General features: G+C 49.8%; 3 protein-coding genes across 5 annotated transcripts in view; 1 reads left to right on the forward strand and 2 right to left on the reverse strand.

Moving 5' to 3' along the window:
- SLCO2A1 (solute carrier organic anion transporter family member 2A1) overlaps positions 1 to 697 on the forward strand; it is a 41771-nt gene extending 41074 nt beyond the window's left edge. For 2 of the 3 annotated variants that reach the window (XM_040705554.2, XM_046898410.1), the window contains one exon: positions 10 to 697. In XM_040705554.2, coding sequence (XP_040561488.1) covers positions 10 to 130 — 121 coding nt within the window. In that variant the 3' untranslated portion in view covers positions 131 to 697. 3 annotated transcript variants of the gene reach the window in all.
- A 288-nt stretch (positions 698 to 985) lies between these two features.
- On the reverse strand, positions 986 to 8086 carry SRPRB (SRP receptor beta subunit). Its single transcript, NM_001318452.2, has 7 exons — positions 7953 to 8086; positions 7770 to 7864; positions 7602 to 7679; positions 6130 to 6212; positions 5654 to 5790; positions 4560 to 4614; positions 986 to 3292 (listed from the first exon to the last, which is right to left on the reverse strand). Exons 1-7 carry the CDS (start codon positions 8062 to 8064, stop codon positions 3076 to 3078), a joined length of 777 nt encoding a protein of 258 aa, NP_001305381.1. The 5' UTR covers positions 8065 to 8086; the 3' UTR covers positions 986 to 3075.
- An 884-nt stretch (positions 8087 to 8970) lies between these two features.
- TF (transferrin (ovotransferrin)) lies at positions 8971 to 19742 on the reverse strand. Its single transcript, NM_205304.2, has 17 exons — positions 19624 to 19742; positions 18125 to 18288; positions 17693 to 17801; positions 16438 to 16629; positions 16111 to 16246; positions 15668 to 15723; positions 15006 to 15175; positions 14695 to 14881; positions 13961 to 14115; positions 13100 to 13193; positions 12849 to 12884; positions 12021 to 12176; positions 11126 to 11270; positions 10792 to 10856; positions 10139 to 10323; positions 9630 to 9816; positions 8971 to 9198 (listed from the first exon to the last, which is right to left on the reverse strand). The coding sequence occupies exons 1-17, from the start codon at positions 19664 to 19666 to the stop codon at positions 9161 to 9163; spliced, it is 2118 nt and encodes a 705-aa protein (NP_990635.2). The 5' UTR covers positions 19667 to 19742; the 3' UTR covers positions 8971 to 9160.
- Positions 19743 to 24943: the final 5201 nt, after the last annotated feature.

Here is a 24943-nt window from a genome sequence, read left to right on the forward strand (position 1 = left end):
TCTTTACAGATACCTGGGGCTGCAGATGGGATACAAAGTGGTGGGCACTATCCTGCTTGCGCTCATTGGCTGGAAGGTGAAGAGGAGCAAGGAGTACAACGTGCAGGAGAAGGCGGCCGGCCTGGTGTAACTGCACAAAGACTGACTGCACTTCCTTTCCCCACCACCAGCACTTTGCCATTTGGGGAATTTGGTTGATTTCTCGTTCTTATGTAATGGAGCAACTTCAACATAGCAGCTCCTCCCTCTCCTTGTGACAACCCAGCCTGGGGAGAGGGCATCTCTGTGCTCCCAGGAAAAGGACAAACCCCACTGGTCCCATCTTCGGATGCAGCCTTGGACACACTGGGGACCAACTCCCCCAGGTGAGTCATCCAAGACTCACCCATTGCTTTGCACTCCCAGGAAGCAGAAGGCAGATGGGGGCTGTGTTCTAGTTGGACCCACATACATGGATGCAAGCACTGGTCCTGCTCCACTGTGACTCTTCCAGCCAGGTGATGCCCTCCAGGCAGGATAGGAGCAAGCAAGATTGCTGCCCAGTCCTGGTGGCTTCCCTGTCTGCTCCCACCCATCCCTCTTGCACAGGTCAGCGTGGACATGAAGAGTCATCACTTGTGGTTTAGTACAGAACATTTTGGAATGGGTTTGACAGTTGTGTTTTTTTTTTTAATAAAGGTCAATTTTCCACACAGTGCATCAGTCACCTCTACCCTGTTCAGAGCTATCCGTACAGGCAGGTGAGGAGGGATATGGGGCTTCTGTCACAAAGGGATGGAGCTGAGTTGGGAAAATAGAGCCTGGTCTGGAGGGCTGAACAGGGTCCGGGCAATGAAGCTAATGTGGAGAGATGGAGGGAAGCTGCAGCAAGACAGGGTGGGGAGGGATGGAGCCATGCAAGGGAAGCTCAGCCTATGCCACATAGCCCCTGTCTCCACTAAGAAGAGTCAAGGCAGGGGTTAAGAGAGAATGACCAAACCACGACTTGAAAAGAAACATTTATTCAAATGCTTTATTACAGAAATATTTTTCAAAAAGAATAACTTAAAACCAAACAGGGCCTTATGCTACTTTATCCCACCAGAGGGCAATGTTCACTCTCTGCTTTTGAAGGAGGTAGGTCTTAGCAAGCAGAACTACCACTCAAGCAAAAAGCAATATTCTCCAGCAAAGGGAGTTCAAGCACAATAAACACACTTCAGCAATGCTTTGGCTGCAGCAAATTCCAAAAATGTAACACACTCCCTAAATATAATCCTTCCCCCCTCCTCTGTGGGACAGCACAGCTCCCAGCTTTTCTTTAGAGCTCCACTGTGAGCACAGGTCTTGGCTGAAGCCTGTTTTTGTTCCTCCCATCACTACTAACATTTGGCAATATGACAAGGAGTCCAAGGATGCACAGAAAGAACATAACAGATCAGATGAGCCATTAAGCATGCACTAAACCAGACAGAAACCCACAAAGGACAGAAAAGGTCCACTAGGAGCCATAAACTTGCTCCTTGCCTAGAACTAAACAGAAAACAATAAAACTAGAGGGAAAAACCTTCAATGCAGTAGGACCTTGCAGTTCCCAGCACTGAATCCTGGTGAATAATCCTCCTCACAGAAATGCTGTGTGGAGCCAGCATCCATCCCACCAGAGCATCACGCTGCTGGGCAGGGCAACTGCCACGTGTCTTAAGGATGTTGTTCTGAAAGGAAAAAACTGAAGCACAGGGTCTCATCTCCCACCTGACCAGTGCAGATGCTACTGCAAGTTCTCACTTTACACAACCGATGTTCCTGGCTACAGCAAAGAAAAAGGAAAGCAAAGGTCCTTTGGAAAGTTCAGGTCTAAGGTATACTGAATCAGACCCCACTACTGTCTCAACAAGCCTCAGAGCAGCCAGCTGAGCCTCTCCAAGAGCTACAGCAATAGGCATTCCCTGAAGATTAACTGATGAGATCAGACACAGCAGCAGCTTTGGCTTCAACCACCACAAACAAACACTGGGAAAAGCTCGCATGTTCTCCACTGAGCATCTTCCTCATAAGGAAGAATCATGCTCACACTAATGTGCTATCAGCTCACCTTCCTCTCTTCATTTTGCTGCAATTGCTATGATGAAAAACACAAAAAGGTCTCTTTATTGTAAACACTGGGGAGGAGGCAGATGGGAGACAGAACAGCAAGTGTCTGGCACAACAGATCTAACTCCTAACATACATATGAATCCAAAAATATGCCACTTTCATTGGTTCAAGCTAGGACCATTCTGTAACTGTCATTCACAGAGTGTGCTTACACAGCCTGTTGGAGAAGAGCCTTAAGTACAGGAAGAGGAACAGGGTAAAACAAGCTTTCAAGACATAGCCCTGACAGAAAGAAAAACTCCCAAGAACTGTCCAGCACAAGGAATCAACCAGAGATATAGGCACCACAGCCAGACACAAGCACTGCACAGTGACAGGGACAGACCAACCAGCTTGCCTTTGAAATTTAACAAGTCCCTCAAGTTCCACAAAAACGGGACTACACCAGTCTGGAAGAATAAGGAGATAAGAAGACAAAAGGATAACAGCTTTTTACATTCACCCCAACGACTGACCAATGGAGAGAATCTGTGCACTTTGCCAGGGCAGCATTCCCAAGCAGCTAGAGGCTGCAAAAAGAAGTCAGAATTGGGAGGTGATCTCCATGAAGAAACAGCAATGCAATGCCAAAGCAAAGCAAAAAAGGACAGGCTACAGTTTCTAGACTCACCTGGCAGTGCATTCCTTCCTAAGTTGACTGGCAGCTGGACAATGAAAATGCAAAAGATTTCAGGGAAACACAGAAGCCTATTGGGTCAGCAACACAGGAAAAAAAGTAGAGGAGAGAGGAAGAAAAGGTGGTCCTGTGACAGAGACAGAAGAAATCACACCGGTAAACGTTATATGCTCCCAAGCAGAGGAAGACAATGCAATGCTTTTCCAGCTTTCAGCTTCTCCTTTGGTAAGATCCGAGTACTTCAAACCATCTATTTTCTTTCACTCCCCAGATGTGTCCCCCCACCTCCTCAGGTCTCTCCCTCTCACACTGCCCTTCTCTGTTCAGGCAATCTTGGCCAGCCATTTCTCAAGGTCCTCAAAGTCAGCATCTCCCTCCTCTCCCTTGCTGCCACGAGCACTGCACTCCACAAACTCCACCTTCATGGGCAGCTGAGAGAAGTCAAAGTCTTTGCCCTTCTTCCCCAGCTGAGCAGGGCCCCCAGTGGCTGATGCATCCAGACTGGTGGGGGCTGCAGAGCGGGTCACTCGTAAGGTGTTACTGCAGAAAGAGAAAGGAGAAGATCAGGAACTGTGAAATAGCAAAATGACACCTACATCATAACCACTGAGATGCTTTGTTTTCAGCTGTCAGCAGGACATCAGCAACACCAGGGACAGAAGGCCCCAGAGGCATACCCATGTCTCTGCCCCACGAGGCACAGGCAGGGACAGGCACTTTGTCCACTTGTAAACAGCTGCTGCAAGGCACAACTGAGAGAGGCTCAAGAGAGAAAGACAGATCGTGTCTGAATGATGTGAAAGAAGCAGAGCTTCTAAAGAGGCAGAGGCACTTTCTATTGGTAGGGAATGAACCCAAGGCTGTGAGAGCTGCTTGTCTGACTGAAGGTGCCAATAGCTAAAAGGATGTTTAGCCCACAGAGCTCAAAATCTGCACTGTTCTGACAGGTTAACTGGGAAAAGAGGCACCCATGACATCAGGGATCATGCATATCTTCACCCCATAGCCACCTGAATGTGCCAAATACTTTTGGAGATTGAGAGGTGGATCAAGCCTCCCCAGTGCTCCAGTGAGCAGTGCCTGACCAAGGATCCCAGGCTGCAGCACTGCTGCTGTTTCTACCCTTCATCTGTGGCAGCATCTCAGCAACCTGCCACTCATATGGAGGGAGGAAAAACCTCACTGTTCACACTCAAACATCCTGCTCCCACAAAGTACAGACGACAGGCAGCATAAGGACAAACAGCCTGAAAAGGGAAGTGAGGCACTGCAGTCTGACTGCTTCTAGTGTTCTAAAAGCCAAGCCAGGGAAGTCAAGTCGCATCAGGCACAGATGCAAACAGCAATCTCTACCCAGGACTCAGCCTTGCAGAAGGGAAGGTCAGGCACTCAGCAGTGAAAATGCAACAGTACAAATCACCCTGCTGCCACCCACTGGCCAGAGAGGCTAGCAACAGGACAGCTGCATCCCAGGAACACTTGCTTGTTTGGACACCAAAGAGCTACAAACGAACCATGGGGCAGCAGCTTTTATCAAACTAGGGCATTGATTCTCCACACTACAGCTTCAAGGAAGCAATACACTACCTATCTTCTTTTTTGTCAAGCCAAAAACATTACTAGACCTTAGTGCTTTAGCAAGGACAATCTTCCCTCATCCTGATTACACCTACACGAACAAAACAGGCTTCTCTTTTTATTCAGTGAACACAGATGTGCTCAAAGGACCCACTGAACATGGGCAGAAGAGACAGAAAGGAGAAGACAGAAGAAGCTCAGAGGACTTAAGATCCGATTTCACACTTACAGCTCTTTCTCCAGCTGCTGTTGAATAAGTTTTGCAGATTTTGCCATTGTGACATCTAGAGAGAAAACAGAAAAGAAAATAATTAGCTCTTTGGTATTATGTCAGAATCTGCTTCTAGAGGTACAAGTATGACCATATCACCCTGTCATAAGACTTAATGGCACAACAGCAATAGAGTAAGTGCTAGGATAAGGGACAGAAGAGCTTTAGATCTGTGGGCACGAACAAGAGCAATCCCAGAAACTGATTTAAGGCAGGGAATTAAGTTCTTCTCAGAGTCTGGAAACAGGGCAGTAAATCACTTCAAACAAAGCTCAGCATGCTCACCTATCCTGGCATTACAGAGCTCAGCACAGTGCTTTCTAAAACTTAAAGGTCCCAAGACATTCCTATGATACTGCAAGGAAAAAAAAACCTAGAAAACCAAAGCTGGCTCTGGCAGAAAGTTTCAAATTGTCCTACAGGGATCCATACCTGTGCAGGAAAAGCTGTAGAGACTGGCCTCTTAAGCCTGTCTAAAGAGCTCTAGCTCTCCAAGTGGTGTTTTGCTGCAAAGCTATTCTTCCAAAGAATTCGTCTAATGGCTGCTCGACACGTTCTTGCTGAGTAGTCTGAGTCTACAACTAACTTTCTGCCTTCATTTTGCTGAAACCCTGACTCCTACGAAATTCACCATGCGTGGTGTAACACTACAATGCGAGAGAAAACACAGCAATGACAGCAGAGTAGCAGAGTCCCAGGCTTCAGTAAGTGAAGATAAGCCCAAGTGCAGCAGCTGTAGATACAGAAACAAAGGAAAAAAGCTGCTTACTTTCAGAAGGCCTCAGGTAGGCAGGGATCTCCAGTGAGATACCCTCACCTCCTATACCAACCCTTAAATGAGGTCTGGGAGGGGGTGCATCCTGGCTCCACCCCTTTCAGTCACTCAGGTACATTGCATGCACCTGAGCTCCCCTGGGTTGGCCCTGCCTTCCACCAGGTGCTCAATCACTGCTTCAGGCCATGACTTAGCATTTCTGCTACACAGGGCATTAACCCTAATAATCATTCGAGGACTGAATCACCACTCCCACCTGCAGGGTAGCACTCAATACCTTGTTTATTGCAAGCGATCAGCAGTGCGGGTGCATTTTTGAGAACAGTGCTGTCAACCAGGACCTGGTACAGGAACTCAGCCACATCCTTCACCTCCCGCTGGAAGGCTACGCTGTCCACCACAAACACAATGGCCCTGAGAAAAAGAACACACATAGAACATGAACCTCTGTAACACAAAAAGCAGGTTAATGCATGGGGACTGAAATACATCTTGTATTGATATCCAGCACAAAACCTGATCCTCTCTGTGTCAAAGTCATACCACATGTCCTAAGCCTCCCCACTGCATTACCTCCTGGAGCACTATGAAGTAGGCAAGCAGAACACTATGCCCCAGCACCACAAGGCAGTGCTCTGACTCCCAGGGCACACACAGCACAACCCCTACCTGGCTCACTGCACCCTCACGTGTCTCATCCTTGGTACTAACATCACCTGGCCCCACCACCACCTCTGTCCATCTCCACGTTACCTGGCTGCAGCCTTGAACCTCTCCAAAAACTGAAGCCGTAAGCTTTCGTGGCCTGGGAGGTCGATTAAAGTCACATTAGTGCCCTGGGAACAGAAGAGAGGAGGTGTTACCAACATTACACCAGGAATAATGGCAATCACACCCTGCAGAAAACCAATCTGGGAGTAGATTCCAGTTAGTTTGTGCCAGAGCAGAAGCACATGACCACACAAGACAGAAGTGTGTAATCCACCTCAGGATGCAGTCTCTCCACCACCCCCAAAAATTCTGACAGGCAAAAGAAATTGCTGAGGAACATCACTCACAGCCAGGATTCCAAAAGGACAGCCAACACCAGCAAACCATGCAGCAGAGCTGACAGAACAGAGCACAATCACAGAGAAAAGAGCATGCTCAGCCCACTTCTCTCCTCCCTATGACTACCAACCACATCACAGTGTGAGTGACAAATCTTCGTTAGTTCCTTGATCATCACACCAGCAGATTTACTCTGTCTCTCTTAGTAAGTATATCTCTGCACAGCAAAATCACAAACTCCTGTTCTGCAAACCCCTGATGCAGAATAATAAACCCACAACCTCTGAATGTGAATTTATCTGAATTTAAGCCGCAAGTCAACCTAAATACACAAAACTTTGCTGGGATCAACACAAGAACAGCCTTGCAAGATGCTCTCTGAATCAAAAGCAGCAAATATTTCTCTTTCCACAGGCAACTAGACAGACTAAGCAGTGACATTAAAGAGAACAAATGCCTCTCACACGCTCTTAATCAAGATGTAGCCACTGAGGGCTACATCAGCATTCTCAGGATAACACCTGTTGTTATTGAGAGGGAAGATAATGTTTCTTAAGACCCTGCCTTTTGGGCTGCTTTTGTGTTTCAACAGAAACTTTCAACCAGAAAAGCAGCAGCCTGTCACAGCACCCCAGCACTTCTCCCTCAAAATACCTCCTGTCTGCTGAGTCCCAGAGACACTAAAAAAGAACTCTGCAGTCCTTCTGACTGCTATTAATCTCTTGCTCTTACTATCTTTAATAAACATGGCCAGAGAAAAGGCAGAAAACCATCCTCTACTTTCACAGTTCACCAACAGCCACCATGCTGCCACCTCGTGCTTCACTGCCACGTGTGCACCCGGCAAGAAACAGAAATGCTTCTGAAACTAAAATGATCACCACAAACCAAAAATAACCCAGGATCTGAAAGTAAAACCCCCCTGGGGACCAAATGAAGCTCTGCTGGAGACTCTTTCCTACACAAACCTACTTTCTACTCCAAGTCAGACACTCTCCCCGTGCATTAGCAGAAAGTTGTACCACAGGGGCGGAGCATGGGCTGTTTCCCAGCTGGGAGCCTGCAAAGCACAGGAGGCATGAATGCCAATCCCATCGGCACTGGGAGCCTCAGGGCAGAACGCCAGTGGCATCCAACACCTGAAGCACTGTGCACCGCTGCAGCCGCCTGCTCACCTTGTCGTTGCTCACTCTGTAAACGGCAGAGCTGTCGGTTATGGAGGTCTGCGTATCTCGGTATCTGCCCGTCAACAGCTGCACGGGGGAAAACAATACCAACAATAAAGCCAAACGTTTGCACATGAAGGGTCGCGAACTGAGCACGCGGCCGAACGGAGCACTCACCCGGGCGAACAGCAGCGTCTTCCCCGCGTCGCAGAGGCCCAGCAGCAGCACGGCCCTGCGGGTGCTCCTTGCGCCCTGCGCGAGCCTCCAGAGCACTGCGGGAGAGAGGAGAAAGCGCCTGAGCCCCCGCCGCCTCCCGCTGCCGCCTTCCCCCGGCAGCTCCCGCCCCGGACCGCGACTCACGGAACGTGAGGGCGACGACGAGCAACGCCAGAAGGACAGAGAGAGAGGCAGGGCCAGGCGACTGCAGCTCCCGCCGGAGCGAGTCCAGATACGGCTCCACGGCGCCCGCCATCACTGCCCGCACGCACACGTCTGCTTCCGGCCGCGCCGCACCACTTCCGTTTTCGTCACATTACTTCCGGTCACTCCCCTTGTCGCTGTGCCGCGGGGTGTGCTGGGAGTTGTAGTCCGTCAGGAGAAGGAGCGAGCATGGGAAGGAAGAGTCCTCTGTGGGGCACGGCAATAAGCATCCAACGTTTGTTGGAACACTAAGGCCCCGTGGCTTGGCTGATGGGCGGCGCTGAGCTCTGTGTTGAGGGAACGGCGTGGGGCTGTGTTGGGGAGGGGCAGCTGGGGGTCAGGGAGAGGTTCTGCATCACAGGGCGGTGGGCACGGCCGTAATGCCGGAGCTCAGGGAGTGCTGGGACACCGCTCTGAGACATTGGGTTTGGGTGGTGCTGTGTGGGGCCGGGGGTTGGAGGTGATGATCCTTGTGGGTCCAACTCGGGGTATTCTATGACTGTATGACTCTCCTCAACAATACGTACTGCAGTTTTAAGAGTACTGCTTGATGGAAATAACTGCTTCTGCACCATTCATATCCCACCAGTTGAGATATGAGGTGATTTACACTCACACTTTCCACTATATTTGTGTGGGCTTTTTGTTGTTGTTTATCCTCTCCACCCTTCAGCTTCCCTCATAAAAACACCCTCTCTCTTCCCCATATCCCAACCACAATGGGCAGCTGTCTATTGCTGGGGAGGCAATGGGATAATCTGGGTGAAGCGAAAGCACAGATAATACAAAACACCTGTTAATCAGGATCTAGGGCATATGTAATCCATTTTGCTTTGGAAAATATTGAACTGGATTTCTCTCATGGGCAGCAGTAGCCAAGTTGGTGCCTGGCACTGGCCTGCAGCAAGGGGTGCTGGGGAAGGAATGTGCTTAACGACTCTTGAAAAATCTCAGGAAACCCATTTAGATGTTGAGATTTTATTTCTTGCTGTGGCAGTAGCAAAGAAGCCACATTCAGAGTGACGAGGAAGGGCAGAGGAAGCAGCAATGGCAGAGGGCCCTCTGCACATCAGTGTTCCGTGCGGGGGGCACGAGAGGAGTCATGGCGCGAAGTTTCCTCCCCCTTCAGAAAGGGCCCTTCCCTCCCTTTACTTGCCCTCAAGGAAGCTGCACATCTGGAGGATATCTGGAAAGGAAAAGGACAGGGAAAAGTTCAGACCTCACGCTGAAACAGAAAATGCAACGCACTCCTGTCCCACCAGCACGCACCCAACCATGCCAACATTGTCACAGCATCCCGCCAGAAGTGCACCTTAACCACTGATGACACTGAGTGCACACTGACAGGACACGGTGGGTTATTATTATACTACTTCTCAGATTGCCTGTTTTCTAAGGGCAAGTAAAAATCTTTCATTCCCATTGATCCCAGAGCAACGCACTTCCAAACTGGCTTCAGTTTGCTCAAGAAACTCTGGGAAAACTATAAAGACAGCTTCATGAGTTGTCCTCTTTTTTCTTGTAAGAAATGAAATGGGCAGCAACAGGAATGACTGTCCACATCTCTGAGACTAAGCACTGCAATTAACTGACTTTTTTTGAGGCCGTTACATTTACCTGATGGGTTGCAGGTTTTGAGGCTGGAAATCACAGTATAAAATTTATCTCCAAGGAACTCCTTGTATGTTGTTCCTTCTCGGACTTTAAACAGGCACTTGGTTAAGTCTTTAAACAGAAGATCTTTGTTTTGAGACTCAAACATCATGAACTTGCTTTTCTCGCTTCCATTTACTCCAAACCGTTTCTGAAATAAAGTCACAAAGAGGTAAGTGTATGTAAAAAGTAGAAAGAAAGCAAGATTCAGCTTGTACAAGCCTCTCAGTAGCAGTTCTTCACCATGAAGAGCTCACCATCATGGGGAGCCGTTCTACCTGCCTGTAGGAACAGTTCGGGAGGGACGGAGGAAGGGGAAGCTTAAGGGATGAGGCTCTGACCCCGTATCAGTAAGTCAAAACCTTCCACATTTTGCTGACTTGGTGAAATGCAGAGCATCACTGCTCTGAAAACATCAACACACGATGTAAAAACCGCCCCAGAACATTTCTTCCACTGTCAGGCCCACCAACCTCCTGTCTCTCCAGCAGATCACGGATTTTGTTTGCTTTCTCTGGGCGCACGACCACAGCGTGGGTAGGAACTTCAGCCAGGTTGCATTCCCTGTAATCCATGACGTTTGCCCGTCTCCCGTCGGTGCACAGCAACTCAAAGTCATCCATTTGCAGATTCTTGGCCCAATCAGCTTTGTTTTTGCCTATGAAGGGAATTGATTTGGAGGTTCAGAGATCTTGTGTAGCAGAAGCACAGTCACACCAACAGCAACCAGCAGAGTGTTTGTCCCTGCATTGATGTGCACTGACCCTTGGATACCCTGCGTGTACTGAAGGGGATGCAAGTAAAACTCAGGAGCAGTCAGTGGGCTGAATCAAACTCTGAGAGCGGGCTGGCAGGTTGTCACATCTTTTTCCATGCATTCTTTCCCCCACAGGCTTTGAAAACTCCAGCCACTGCTTTCAGAAATAGGACCTGAACTTTTCAATTTCAGGCAAGCAGGGAGCTAGAATACTCTGCAGTGGTGCTGAGGCAGGCAGCTGTGGTTAATAGGCCACTGGAATAAATGTATATTCGAAATGTATATCTCAAATGAATGCTTTGGGAACAGAAAGTATGCAGACTGGGGGAGGCAGCCCACCAAGCCCCATGCAATAGGATAACCACGTACCGCCAGTGTTTTCCTCAACGGTGGAATGCTGAACAAAGGCCACATCACCCTTCTCGACCAGACACCTGCAGAGTACAAGGAGAGGAGGTGCACATTTCAGTAGCCATCTAAATGCCAAACTTGCATCAAAGTGACTCCAGCCCCGCAGCAGGATCTCTCTGCTATTAGACGCAACTGAAACAAGCTTCATTCCCTTTCTAAATCCATGCCCAGCCTGAATTACCTAGGCTTGAGCTGTTACTGTGTCAGTACAGGGGAGACAGAACCAGGGCTGACCTCTGGCCCCTTCTTTTTTTAGTGGGCTGAGCACTACCTGAGCATCACCCCCACCTACCGTAAAGCTCCGGTATATCCAAAGTATTTCTCGTGGCTGCTGGCGACGCACCTCTCCGGTGGGATTCCCCCTGAGCCCTGGCACAGCTGGCAGAGGCGGGAGTTAGGAGGGGACCCAGGAGCACAGCCCTCGCTGAAGTATTCATCTGAGGGCAGGAATAGGAGAAATTCACTTTCCCTACTCTGAAAAACAGGGGTTTCTTTTCGCAACACGTGACGGGCAGGCACAACCGTGTTTGGCAGGAATATGAGAGCTCAGGGGGAGGAGGGGACTGTAGAAAAAGCAGAAAGGAGGTTGGAGTGGCTGCATAAAGCTTACAAACACCAGCAGGTCCCTGAGGTTACGTTTCCCATTAATAATTGTATGTTTATTTTTCCTTGGTTCATAATTCCACGTTATTTTTGTTGGACTGTAATTCTCAGTGATCGGAAGTTGGACGTAGAAGTTGAGCTGCAGACTTTTAACCCACCGTTCTCAAGGGAGTCAGATCAGACCCTTGAAGATTCTTGAGCTGAAATCAGCCTCTGTCCCCTGCTCCCAGCCCTTGAGGGACTCGTAAATCCATCCTTCACCCCCACCCTGTGCTTTGCACAAGGAGCAGCCTGTCCTCCCTCTTGGGGAATGCTTTTTTGGGCTGCCAAAAGGGGAAAGGGAGAGATGTGAAAAGAAAGCGAAGTCCCCCAAAGCAGCTGATATGCTGCATCCTGCTTGCAAGCAGTCACCAACAGCCTGAAACTTTGCTCAGTGAAGTCTTAAGTAACAGACTCATTTCATTTTCCACCTCCAAGTGAGAGTCTTTGGGGCACGAGAAGCTTTGAAAGTCAGAGGATGCGTGGCAAAACACTTTTCCTCACGGATTTCCATCTCAGACAAGCAGATGCACAACCTGACTCACCGAAATTGCAGGTCCCTGTTCTGTTGTGAATCAAGCCCATGGGGATGACCCAGCCAGCAGTCCTCCCCACAGCGGTGTGGCACGATTTCTTGCCCTTCAGATTGTTCCAGTTGACGTTGCTGTCTTTCCTCGCGACAGCCACAGCAAAGTATGATGCTTTTGGAAGAAAGATGGAGGAGAATTAAGGCCTGACCCCAGCGTCCCACTGCTCTCCCTTAGCAGAGCGTCGGCAGAGGGCATCTACGTGCAGCATAGCAGAAATATTTTGCGCTTATTAAGGACTAGCCATGCAGCAACAAGAGAATGGTTTGCAGATGTGATGCATCTACTCCCACAGCACTCCTGGGTAATTATTATCGCTGTCACTTCTCCCCCGCTAAAACTCTGGCACTTGGGTCTGCAAGAAGGCTGTAGCAAGATATATATAATGCACGCCTCTCAAATTCATATCTGCCTTTTAGCAAAGGATGAAATCTTCCCTCTCCTTGGTTTCTATTTCTATAAAAAGCAATCCCCTATGGCTTCAGCCCAGACCCCCTTCTCCTTTTGCAGCCCTAGCTACGTCATTGTGTGGCCATGCTCCAGAGAGCCTCAACTCCACATAAATCTCTGCAGCTACCGGATGCTTTGCTTTGATCAGCAGACCCAGAATTTCCATGTGAGTGTTAAATTTACCACCCAGATTTTTAACATCAACACTGCACACAGTGGTTCTTACAAGACTCTATGTAGAGACTTGGCTCCGTATTCTCAACTCGTGACTGCACGTGTATTTTCCTACTCCTATCCGAAAGGACTATTTCCTGCTCCTCTGTTGGGAGTAATTACCTGGTCGTTCATCTGTTTTGCTGCATTGGCTTTCATCTGTGGGAGGGAAAAAGAAGATATTAGACAAAAGAAACATAAAATCCCAAACTGAATCAAGCTCACTAATTGCTTAGGTGGCTTTTAAGGTAGTATCAAGTGCATCAAACAGAATGAAGAGCAGCTGGGATGCAGCACCAAGGCTGCTTTCTGGATTTCAGAATAAAAGCAGTGCTTTTGCATCAGCCCTGTCCCCCCTGCAGGGCTGCACTCACCGTCATATCGTTCTGCCATCACTGGCACCAGGCCACAGACACCAGCAGTATAGACCAGACCTCCATCAAGGGCAACAGCATCTGCTTCACCTTTCTGCAACAAAAACCGCACAGCGATGAAATGACACTGTATTTATTTCCCCCCAAGGACACTGTATTTCCCCCAAAACAGCCCTTTTCAGAAGCTGGATCATAAAAGGAGTACTTGGTGGGAGGAAGACAGGCTGAGGGCAAGAGGCTCAAGAAGCCATTCTTTGCATACAGACAGATGAGTTCTGCCTCATGCGACGAGAGGGAGAACTTTGGAGGACTTGCCAGGCTCAACCCATCAGACCATATCTCCACTTGGCAGAGACAAGGCGTTAGAGCCCTGCTGGGCAGCATCATCTGGGAAAGGGACATGCCAGCTGCAGGAGATTTCCCTCCTGGGATCCCGCAGCCCTATTTGTTCTTCAGTCAAGGCACATCTGACCCAAGCAAGTCAGTCTTAATAACCTTTCTCAGCTAATTATTCTTTTAAAAACCTTGGCCAATACAACCGTTTCGTTTTTATGTGAGCTTAAAATCTCTTTCTCGCTTTCTTCTTTTTATATTTTACCATAGTTACCTTCCTTTTCCAAGTGAAATGTCGCTTCTCACCAGAAGGGAGACACCAAAAAAGAACACTTTCAGAAATGTAAGTCCCTGAAAAGCTCATCGAGCCCTTTCCCCACGATGAGGTTGGTTTCTGCCTTCTGGTATTTCTCACAAAGTCTCCTACATTTGCAGACTCCAGCCCCACATCTATTCCCAAGCTGAAAAAGGTAGTGCCACTCTCCATCTGAAAGGAACCCAGGCTGAAGGAAAGGAAAAAAGCCATACCATGATCTTAATGATGCAGTCCTTTGTCTCATCTACCACGGTGCACTCCACGTCCCCGTTGCTCACCACACTCCAGCGGTCACACTTGCTCTTCTCATCCTTGCCTACTGCACACCATTGGATCCTGTTTTCTCTGGGGCTGGGAGTCAGCTGATCTGTAAGGCCAGCCAGGAAGAAATAGTCAGTCCAGAGCTCTGGGGAACCACAGATCAGGTGGGCATGGGGGTGAGAGGGGCTCTGCCCTGAAACCTTTTGTGCACATGAACAAGAGCATCTGACCTAAGAGCCTCAAGATGGGGACCAGAGATGGAGAAGCACAACCTATATTTCTGTGAGGCAGCACTTGGAATAACCTGTTCTGATGCTACGTTAAGTCCATGCATCTCCTTCCACAAACACCAAAGTAGCTGACCTTATAACAGCAATCTCTGCCAAACTATGGATTTTAAGTGGCTTTCAGAGGTCCTTTGTGGGACCTCTGACTCAGAAAACCAGATTGGAAATGTGTGATGAGCCCAGATGGATGCAAAGTACCCTGCTGCTCTCATATGGTCAATTCTGGGATTGACGTGTTGGAATGTTCCTTCTGATCCTGTGCTTTTACATCCCAGAAGCAGCTATTCTGAGCAGCAGTTCTGAGCATGCCAATTCCCTTCCACCCACACAAGCCAGTACCTTTCACAGGAAATACTTCATGCAGAATACTCTCTAGACTTGAAAAAGGCCATTCCCACCTTTCCGCATGCTCTGGATGGCACTGTAGTACTCAAAGCCCAGGTAGAGCTGGGAATCCATCAGCGAGGGGACGCGCTTCAGCATTATGGCAGAGTCTTTGAAAAGCAAGTCTTTGAGGACCGGGTCCTTCTTTCCAGGTGGCCCAAAGAGGTGGAAGTCACTCTTGGTGTCCACGCCAAAGTCGCTCTGCCAACGGAGAAAAAGAATCAGCCAATAGCACTCCAGAGCACTTGTGAAGTGGGAAAGAGCAAGCAAAACCAGGGGGCAGGGGAAGGGGGTCCAGGGGAAGGAAAGCAGAGCTGGAGGATACCTGTGCTTTCGAGAGGAAGCTCCAGATATCTTCAACCTTGCTGTCATCCCGAGCCACGACGGCGTGAGCAGCCACTCTGGCCCAGTTACAGGTCTTGTAGTTGTCCACAGGCTGCCGGCTGCCATCCAGGCACAGCAGCTCGTACTCATCCTTCTGATCCGGGGCATTTTCTGGAGTGAGGGAAGAACCACGAGTTGCATCTCCACCAAAATACACAAATACACACACAAAAAACCCAGCCTGGGGCAGCATCGTAATGGATTTATTCCTGCTGAAGGCAGGAGAGACAAGCTGCACACTGCTCTTTGCAATGGCAATAAACCTCCAAGGATGGAGGCTGCACAGACTTCTCCAGACTGACAGAGCCCAGTGGCAGTGCTATAGCTACCTCTATAACGTGGCACCAACAGTAACTTTTGAATTTAAATCCAGCAGGTTTTCCTTCTCCAAGGAAGAATCCCAAAGAAGAAATGGAGCCCACCTCAATCATGTCTTTTAGCAACTAGGATGGGTTCGTCCAGTAACACATCCAGTGGGTCAAATACGAACAGGTTGGAGGTTTTGGACTAACTAAGGTTTGCACAATGCAGACTAATGCCAGGATGGAGGGGCAGCAAGAGGTCAGGCAGGAAAGGAGAGAAACCAGTGATTTGCAGGCCTACCATTAACAGTTGTGTGCTTCACAAAAGCCACGTCTCCTTTTCCGTCTTTCAAACAACTGTGGGTGGAGGAAGCAGGAGAGATGTTAAAAAACCAACAACGAACAGACATTGTGGCTTCCTAGCTCCTGTTTCAGTAAATTGCTTTGGCTAGAGCTGCAGTCATAGAACAGTAAGCAGCCTTCCCCAAAAATCTATGCTGGCAGAGAAGTAAATATAACGGCAGAGAAGTGTTCCTCAGGAAACCCAGTTAGACTTGGCACAGTGCTACTGCTGCACACTCCTAAGTCTGTGCAAAATAGAACTGCTGAGCTCCCACTCTCGTCTTAATGCCTGCCAGTCATTACTAATTGGACTGCTAAATACCAGCAGTCCCAGCTGTTTCCAGCCCTGGTTACAACACAGCATTGCCTGTCATAACAGAAAAAAAAAACCCGTTCACTCACTGGAAAGCTCCAGAATATCCAGAATAAGGTGCATTGCGGGCACACTTGGTTTTGGGGTCTCCTTTGCACTGACGGCACAGTTTTTGCTCGATGGTGGCACCGGGCACGCAGCTGGCAGAGAAAAACTTGGCCACCGCTGTGGATGAGAAACACACAATAATTACCTTAAAACTCACATCCACAACGACCTGGGAGGGGAAGACATCCAGTAAATGGCTTGGCTGCTCTGCGAGCTGCCTCTGAACTTCTGCAGAAGATCCAGCAACACTGCTGCTTCCAGCTTACCACCACCCCCAGGCTACCATCAACCCATTTCTCTTGCTTTACCTTGTTCCACTGAGCCCGATTCTATGCCTTCCCACTCAATGGCCCCCCGGTGGATGAGTGTCCCAATGGGGATGTTCCAGCCCGCAGACCTGCCCAGCCCCGTGTGGCAGGAGGTCTTGCCCTGCAAGTCGTTCACGGTGAATTCGGTTCCTTTTTTCACAACGGCCACAGCATAGTAGCTGGTTGTGGAGCCTGCAGTGGAGGAAGGAAGAAGAAAACGATCAAAAAGCAAGAATTTGGAACATTTCAAGTCCTGGCAAAGCCCTGGGTTCAGAGAATGAAGAGCTGCACTTCCAAGTAACGCTCATGTTCTGCATGTATTCCCAGCTCGTGGTACGAGTAATGCTCATGGTCTGCATGTATTCCCAGCTGCAATGCCAACACGGAACCAGAGCTGCATGTTGCAACATGTAATAAAAAGTGGCCTGAAAATGCTATGCCATGCAAAATGCCATGTCACTGCACATACATCAGGCTGTGAGACCTCAACAGTTCTTTCAGCAACTCTTTGGTAGGTCTTGCCTCAAACAGTGCTGACCACTAAAGCAAGCATGCAAGTCTTATAGTGATAGGACAAGGGGGAATGGTTTTAAACTAAGACAGGGGAGATTTAGGTGAGATATTAGGAAGAAGATTTTCACCCTGAGGATGGTGACACACTGGAACAAGTTGCCTAAGGAGGCTGTGGATGCCCCATCCCTGGAGGCATTCAAGGCCAGGCTGGATGTGGCTCTGGGCAGCCTGGGCTGCTGGTTGGTGACCCTGCACATAGCAGGGGGTTGAAACTAGATGGTCACTGTGGTCCTTTTCAACCCAGGCCATTCTATGATTATGATTCTATGATTCTGAAGTTTCATATTTAGCCTTTGAAATGACACCGACTCTGTCACATTACACATTAATAAAGTGGCTGAGCTTTAAGAATGGTCAGGAATGACTCAGCAGTGTTGCTTTGATCCCGAATATTGTGTACAAACAGGCTGACCTCCAGAACAGAGGTCAAAAGGGATTGGGAGCTCTGGATGTATGCCATTGCTCAAGGTAATAAGGGCAGAAATGGAGAAATAGTGTCCATCTGGCTCCCAGGAGAAACAACGGAGGGAGGAAGGACAGTGCAGGGAGTGGGGAGGAATGGGGGAACAGGGCTGACTCTTATCAGACAGGATTGTGGCAGAACTCTTTTATGCCTCTCTACATTCTGCCTGCGCATTTCTGCTACCACTATTTAACTTAAAAACCCCATGAGAAAACCTACCTTCAGTATGTTCATAAACCTCAGCAGCAATGGGCTTCAGCTTGTATGGGGCAAGGCCTGCCTCAAACACTTGACCGCCGTCCAAGCTAATGGCATCTGCCTCATTATTCTAAGCAACAAGAGAGTTCAATCAGTTGGATATTAGGAAGAAAATCTTCTCAGATAGAGCAGTGAGGTATTGGAACCGTCCCTGGAGGTGCTGAACAACAGTGGAGATGTGGCACTGAGGGACACGGTCAGTGGGCGCTATGAGGTGGGCTGGGGTTGGACATGATGACCTTAAGGTCTTTTCCAATCTTAGTGACACCGGGATTCTATGATCCCCGTTAATGTGCCCTTCCCTACAGCAGGTGGTGACTGGAGGGATGCCCCTTCTCCAGGGGATGCTGAAAGCCCCCCAGGGCCCTGCTCAGGCCTTGGCAGCCCACTCACCGCAATGGCTTTAATGCAGTCAAGGTACGTTGCTTTCTGCACACAGGTCAATGAAATCCTCTCTTGTTGTGTGAGGTCCCTGAGGTTGTTGCATTTCTTCTCTTCTGGAGAGGATATGGTGCACCATCTGATGACTGACTTGGGGGGAGCGGCGAAACACACAGCTGTGGGGAAAGGCAAAACAATCAAACAAGCAAACGAAAAAAAAAAAAGAAACAGGAAAAGATAGCCTCAGAGGAGAAAGGCACGAGGGGAAGAGAAACTGCGTCTCTGTCTCCTTGCAGTCACAGCCCTGGGTGAACAGCAGGACCTCCCCTGTGTACCTCCAAAGGAGAGCTCCTTTGGGGGCACCTGGGAGGACCCCCTGCCCCTGGGTGACAGAGCACTGCAGTCGCAGCAGCCTGAGCTCTTAGCAGCGCCCACAGGAGCAGGAGAACAAATCCACACGCTCCAGCAGAAATCAAACCCAAAGCATCTTGCGAAAGCAGAAAGAAAAGGCAGTCTCACTGAAGCAGTCTCTTTGCAGGTAGCACCAGAGGGACAGCAGCTCTGGTCTGGGCAGGCTGCACTCACCACACTGCCCTGCACGTTACCCTGGCAGCTGATGGGATGCATTCACTTCTGCACTTCCCATCTCCACCAGCTGTGGCACACACAGTGCCACACACAGTGGCAGCAGTACTGTATCCCCTTCACTCCATCCAAATTCCTCTTCTAAGAGCCCCCCCCCATGCAGTAATCACTGCTCTGAGACACTGCATCAGAGCACAGACTTTCACCCTCTTCAGCAATCTAAGCACCAGAAACATCGGAATCTTGCAGATAAAGTGCAGGTAAAGTACAGATAAAATACCCAGAGGGTTTCATACCAGTGTGGGCAGCCTGTGCTGCATGCTTCCCTTTAGCTGTGCCCCTTCCTGCCTGAGCTCCTGGATGCACACTTTGTCTTCTCCAGACCCTTGGTGGCACATTTTGTTCATCCTCTGGTTAACCCACGCTGTCTGCATTTTCCTTTTCACCTCTGAAACACTCTCTATTATTGGCTTTAGGAGGCAGGATTCTGCCCACAGACACCTCCCTTCCTCCCACACTGACTGTGGTCACTAGACGAATTCTAAGCCCTAATTCCCACTGCCGTAAGCTACGATTTACATGTTTTGGCTGCACAAAGCTGCCTTAATGTGCTTTGTGAGGCTGCCCTGAGTCTTCCTGGAGCCCGGTTTCACAAGCAGGTGTGGCAGGGGGGGTCTTGTGCTGGTTTGTCCCCCCACACAGGGATGTTCCCCTCACCCCCTACCGAGCTGCTTCCTTAGGGCTCAGGCCAGCATCCCCATGTGCAGACACCCAGAGCTGCCTATACAAGCACCTGCAGGCTCTCATTGCTTCTGCCCGGTCTGGCACACATTGCAGCTCTGCAGAGCAGCTGCTCTGAGGGGAGGGCATCCTGCAAGGCTGAGGCCCTCCATTCCCCCCAGACAATGCCTTACATGGGCACTTACCCGCTATCCCCAAGGACAGCACGGTGCAGAGGATGAGCTTCATGCTGGGGCAGGGAGCTGGGTGTTGAGGAGGGGGAGCAGCGGTGTTGGTCACAGACCGTCCCCTCTGGGTCTGTGATGGCTGCGGAGCCTCTTTCTTCCCCTTTTATAGAGGAGCAGCCCTGGCTGTGTTTGCAGAAGCAATGACCTAACGCTGTTTGTCCTTCCTTGTTTCTCAATAGCTCCCAAGTTGCCCCCCTTCCCCGGCTCAGCCCATTTTTAGGAAGCCTTTCACTCTTTGGCACCAAAACCCTTCACAGCCAGGAGCTGGAGCAGGCAAGGTGCTCTTTGTTTTTGCAAGGGGCTTCAAATGGAAAATTCCCAAGTTGTGACATGTGAGTTTCCCCTGCGGGCTGCAGTGCTGCGGGAGGGGCTGTTTTCTTTGTCGTGGCCACCCCCTGCCTCGCACAGCCTAATTGCAGAAAGTCCCCGCTGAATCCAGTGCTGAGCTTCACGTGTTTGCCAGTAACTCTCACCGCTGTGCCCAGCATCCTTTGGCTTGCTCTTTCCCTTTCACTCTCTTGGCAATGGCAGCGAGGTCCACAGGCAGCAACGTCCCTTGCAGATGGGCTGGAGAGCAACATGTGCAGGCAGAGCAGCCGGGCAGCTCAAGGGCAGCCAGCAGGAAGCATTGCCCCTCATCTTCCTCAAGCTGTCATGATGAACCTGGAAAGAAATGCTGAGCTCAGGACCCTCTTCTTCTGCAGACCCTCTCCATTTGATTCTACCAGCACACAGAGCTGGGTGCCGTTCCACACTGGAGCAGGGCAGCTGGTCCCAGTGTTGGGTGAAGGGTATGGCTCTGTGTTCATCTCCCTGGGAAGAGGGCTTTCAGTAACCTTTTGTCAGTGACCCATCCACCATGCACCATGATCCTGCCCTACATGCCACTGTGGCTGCTGTAGATACCTCCAAGCAGCAGCATCTTTAGCAGTTCCCTCCGCTTGGCTGGTTCCTGTTTTGCACCCTTTCATCTCCTGCTTTCCCAGAAGAGCAACATTTCTCATGTCCAGAGCTCTTCCAAACACAGCACAAGCAGGAGGGGAAATGATTTGCCCCCACAGTGAGGCAGTGCCACTCTTAAACAGCCTTCCTCCCTTTTAAAAACTGAAATCTCCCATCCTTGTTTATTCCACTGAGCTGGAGATCTCGATTCCACAAACCAAGCGGTTACAACACAGGGGAAAGCTTGGAAAACATAAAGGAGCATTTCAAAAAACAGAGAAGTTGCTGGAAAAGCCTGCATTATTTTGCTTTCTGTTCGTGGTTAGAGAACCCAAGTGGCATCTCCCAACCTTTTGGGATCTTCTCTAAGGGACCCAGATGTCTCCAAGGCATCCTTGTCATAGAAGCACTTCCCACCAAAGGATGCCAAGAGCAAAGTGCCAGATGCCTTCCCTTGGGATTCCAGGAGGGACAAATTTGGTGCACCCAACTTCTGCTGCCCTTCCACATTCAGTGTCTGAAGTCCACTCTCTCTCATAAATATAGGCACGTGGTTCAATAGGGCCTACTTACATGCATTCCTCACTGCCTGCTTACAAAGCTTTGTGCCAAAGGAGAGCTCTTCCCACGTCTTGTATGAGGCCTATTAAGCTGATATTAAATAGCAAGAACTGATCCTTACTAATGACTCCCCCCCAAGGTAGGGGGTCAGTGCTGAGCCTCATACAAGCAGGAGCTGCTTGATCAGAAGGAGGAGAGCTAAGACAGTGCTCCTTGGACTCCAGCCTTGTTATTCGGGAAGTATCAGGTCTTCTCCAGGATGTCTTCATCAGACATGCTGGAATATTGTTGCCCATCACACGTCCATTTTATTGCAACACTGAACATCCTAATGGCTCTGTTTTCAGAAAGAAGATGCTGCTAAAAATTACATGAAGGATGAAGAAACACCAACGAACACAACCTCTGGCCAACTGCAGACCACTGGCAATACACAAACACACGTCACCACCAGAAGAAGAACTGGGCTTGGATCCAAGCTAGGTAACAACGAAGGCAAAATAAAATCACTTATTTCTACATCTCCACGTGGAAAGAATCGCTTCTCTCACTCCATATGGATATGCTGCAGTTTGTGGTTGAAACTGGGTTGGAGATTTGGCCGTGTCCTAAGGAAGAATGCTTGCTGTGACTGGGCTGGGATGAAGCTGGAGCTGGCACGGCGAGATTGGCTGAGGGCAAAGAGCAACATACACCAGTGCTTCAGGTTTATCTGTAGGGCTTGGCTTGTTTCCCTCTGGAAATGGGAATATGTAGTTTGCGGCTCAGCCGTGGCTGGAACCTGCCCATAACAAAGGTACCAGCGTGGTCAGATCCAACAGCTGGACTCCAGTTCCCATCCTGTGCTGTCCGCAGGTCACGTCACAGCAGGTGAAGGCAAGGAGGGCAGCCTGATGGGAATGCATTTTTAGAACAGAATAAGATCATTAAGATTGGAAAAGACCTCTAAGGTCCACAAGCCCAACCACCAACCCATCCCCACTATGCCCACTGACCATATCCATCAGTGCCACATCTTCACATCTCCCTTCCCTTCCCTTCCCTTCCCTTCCCTTCCCTTCCCTTCCCTTCCCTTCCCTTCCCTTCCCTTCCCTTCCCTTCCCTTCCCTTCCCTTCCCTTCCCTTCCCCTCCCTTCCCTTCCATTTTCCAGACCTCCCTCCCTGCTCCCTGCTGGTCCGGAGGGCACACATGCCTGCTGCACCTGCTTGACCCCCAAGTCAGCACAGGGTTCCAGCAGCAGTGCCAGCCCTACCAGTGTGTCCATGCCCAGCAGTGACTGAGACCAGCCTGGCATTCCCAGTGCCTGACAAATGCCCCAAGAACATCCTGTAGTCTTTCCCAAAACATGCTCCCAACACCTCTCTGGACCCAGAGGCCACTTTCGAGGCCGTGTTCCAGCTCCAGAGTTGGTGTGGTTAGTTAATTTTCAGGAAATGCCATGAAGCTGTTTCCCCACTGATTAGGAGAAATGCTTGGTGTCAGGTTTGGGCTGTGTTGCAATATGCTGTTTTCTACCTGGGATGAGCCAAACTGGCCAGTGGAGTGTGGGAGCAGATGTTGCTTGAATCAATATTTACTTCTAAATGTTGCTTAATTTCTAAACCACACACAGCAAACAAAGAGCCCTCTGTCCATTTTAAGCAGCTCTTTGTGGCTCAGAGCACTAAGCCCAGCCGCAGGCTGTAGCCTCTTGCCCAGAGCTGCTTACCATGTCACACCACAACAGGTTTGCATTTTTGGCTAAGTGCTAATGCTGGCCTGACCAGGAGGTACCAGCAGCTCAACACTTTCTGCCTTGTAAAGTATCTCTTCAAGACAGTGCCACAACCCCATAACCCTAACCCCATGCATGCTTTCCTTCCAGCAAATGCCCAGCATTGATGAGAATAAGGTTTTCCTGATGGAGAAGCTGCCTCCTCTCAACCAAGCTTCCAGCAATCCCCCAGCCCCGCTGCTGAGCTCAGCAGTGATTTGTGCTCTGCTGCCAGGGGTCAATGCAAACCTCTCTTAGCCTCTCGGCTATGTAATTAGCGACATTCCTTCTAATGAAGAATTCCAGTTTGCTTGATTAACCCAAAGGTTAACAGGGTTACCAGCAGCTCTGTGCAGCCCTGGGAACTGCGACGTTCCTGGTGGGCTTTGGGAAGGGAACACAGGAAGGCACGGTGGGCTGATGGCTCCTGCTGGAATCATGGAGCTGCTGGAGCTCTGTTCATGCCTGCTTCCTGGGTATTTCCTAAAGATTGGTGGGAACAAACCAGCAAATATTGATAATCAGGAAAGAAAGACTATCGATATCAGTAAGTACTACCAACATATGCCTGTGGGGAGATGCTGGGCCAGCCTGGAGGAACAGAACATAAGAGAAGGTGGCTAATTTCACGGAGGCACAAAATGGCTGTGGTCGGGTCCTTCTGGCCCAATCCCTGCTCCAGCAGGGTCACCTGGCTCAGGGGGCCCAACACCACGTTGTTTCCAGTGCAGAGGGAAGCTGGGGCTCACAAGGACATGGAGGTACTGGGCAGAAGGAGCAGGACCACAGACGTCCCCCCGCGGTGACAGAGCCCAGGCCACTGGCAGTGTCTGTGCAGGAAGGGGATAGGAACGAGATGGCGGCAGAGCGGATCATAGGACATCACAGCCAGACTCAAGGTGCACCCAGATCTGAACCACATCCACTGCACCTATGCAAGGGTGCACTCAGCTATGTCCTCCGTTTTGGGAGATCCTTCCGCTGCTGTTTGGACATCCTGGGGCTGGCAGTGCGCAACGCTGCTGGAACAGGCCCAAGGAGCAGGGGCTGAGCCTCTCATTGCCCTGCACAGCCCATGGGCAGCCCAGCTGGGCTGGCACAGCCCCCACCAGGCATTGTGTTCAGCTGCAAGATGGTTCTGCAGCCAGAAATGAGGTTTGGGCATCAAGCGAGCGGGAAAGGGGTCAGGTCACCAATAGGTCGACGTGAACTCCACCATTTGCTGTTCAGCCCCTTTCCAGTTAGCTAACTCATGGTAATCATTAATACCAAACACCTATCCTCATGCAGAGCCTCACAATGGCTCATTTTTAACCTGTCACCACCACCACCACACATTATTACACGTGTCCTGGCCAAAGCCACCTTCCTCGGCAGCAGTAAACACTCTTATGGCAGTCCCATCTCCTGGCTGATCAGCAGTGGTTTTGTAACCAACAGAACTTATGTTGGCCAGCATTCCCTTCCATTTTGTCATTCTGAATCAGCATTGAAGGGAGTTAATGGAAACTGGGCTTCAGAATAACAGCAAGGCTTAGTCTTTATTGGACACCTTTCAACCTCTAGTTAAATTAATTTCTCTCTCTGCTTGAGGTTCTTGAACGTGGCAAAAGCAATCCAATGGCCTTGCAAACACCACATCCTTCAGAGCAAAGTGACAAAATACGGCACCAGTGGCTAAAAACTGGCAGCCCAGTGTTCTTCTGGAAAAACAGATGCAAAGAAGTTGGGGAATAACCTTTGTTAATTCATTAACTACTGAGAGTCATTTTCTAGGTGTGCAAGATATGAAGTAGAAAGAGATTTCATGGAAATCCCACCAATCTCTGCATCGTGTAACCTGCAAGTCCACCTACAGTGCTCTCCAGTAACCCCAGGGCTGCTGGACACCCTCCATCTGCCTTCCTGCTTTCCCAAAGCCCAGTGTTGCACTTACTGCTTGCAGCCCACAGCGCAGGGCAGTTTCCCCCAGCTCTTTGCAGAAGGAGAGGGGGAAGAAAAAGGGCTTCATCCTATGCCAG

This window comes from Gallus gallus, chromosome 9, assembly GCF_016699485.2.
Source record: "Gallus gallus isolate bGalGal1 chromosome 9, bGalGal1.mat.broiler.GRCg7b, whole genome shotgun sequence".
Classification (NCBI taxonomy): domain Eukaryota; kingdom Metazoa; phylum Chordata; class Aves; order Galliformes; family Phasianidae; genus Gallus; species Gallus gallus.

Excerpts from the sequence above, each read along its gene's own strand:
- TF (NM_205304.2), bottom strand. The coding sequence starts at position 19,666 with ATGAAGCTCATCCTCTGCACCGTGCTGTCCTTGGGGATAGCGG. Across the intron at positions 11,271-12,020 it reads AACAGGGACCTGCAATTTCG|ATGAATACTTCAGCGAGGGC; the intron begins GTGAGTCAGGTT and ends TCCTGCCCTCAG. Across the intron at positions 10,857-11,125 it reads GGATATACCGGAGCTTTACG|GTGTCTGGTCGAGAAGGGTG; the intron begins GTAGGTGGGGGT and ends TGTACTCTGCAG.
- SRPRB (NM_001318452.2), bottom strand. The coding sequence starts at position 8,064 with ATGGCGGGCGCCGTGGAGCCGTATCTGGACTCGCTCCGGCGGGAGCTG. Across the intron at positions 7,865-7,952 it reads CGTCGTCGCCCTCACGTTCC|TGCTCTGGAGGCTCGCGCAG; the intron begins GTGAGTCGCGGT and ends TCTCTCCCGCAG. Across the intron at positions 3,293-4,559 it reads CAGCAGCTGGAGAAAGAGCT|TAACACCTTACGAGTGACCC; the intron begins GTAAGTGTGAAA and ends CTCTTTCTGCAG.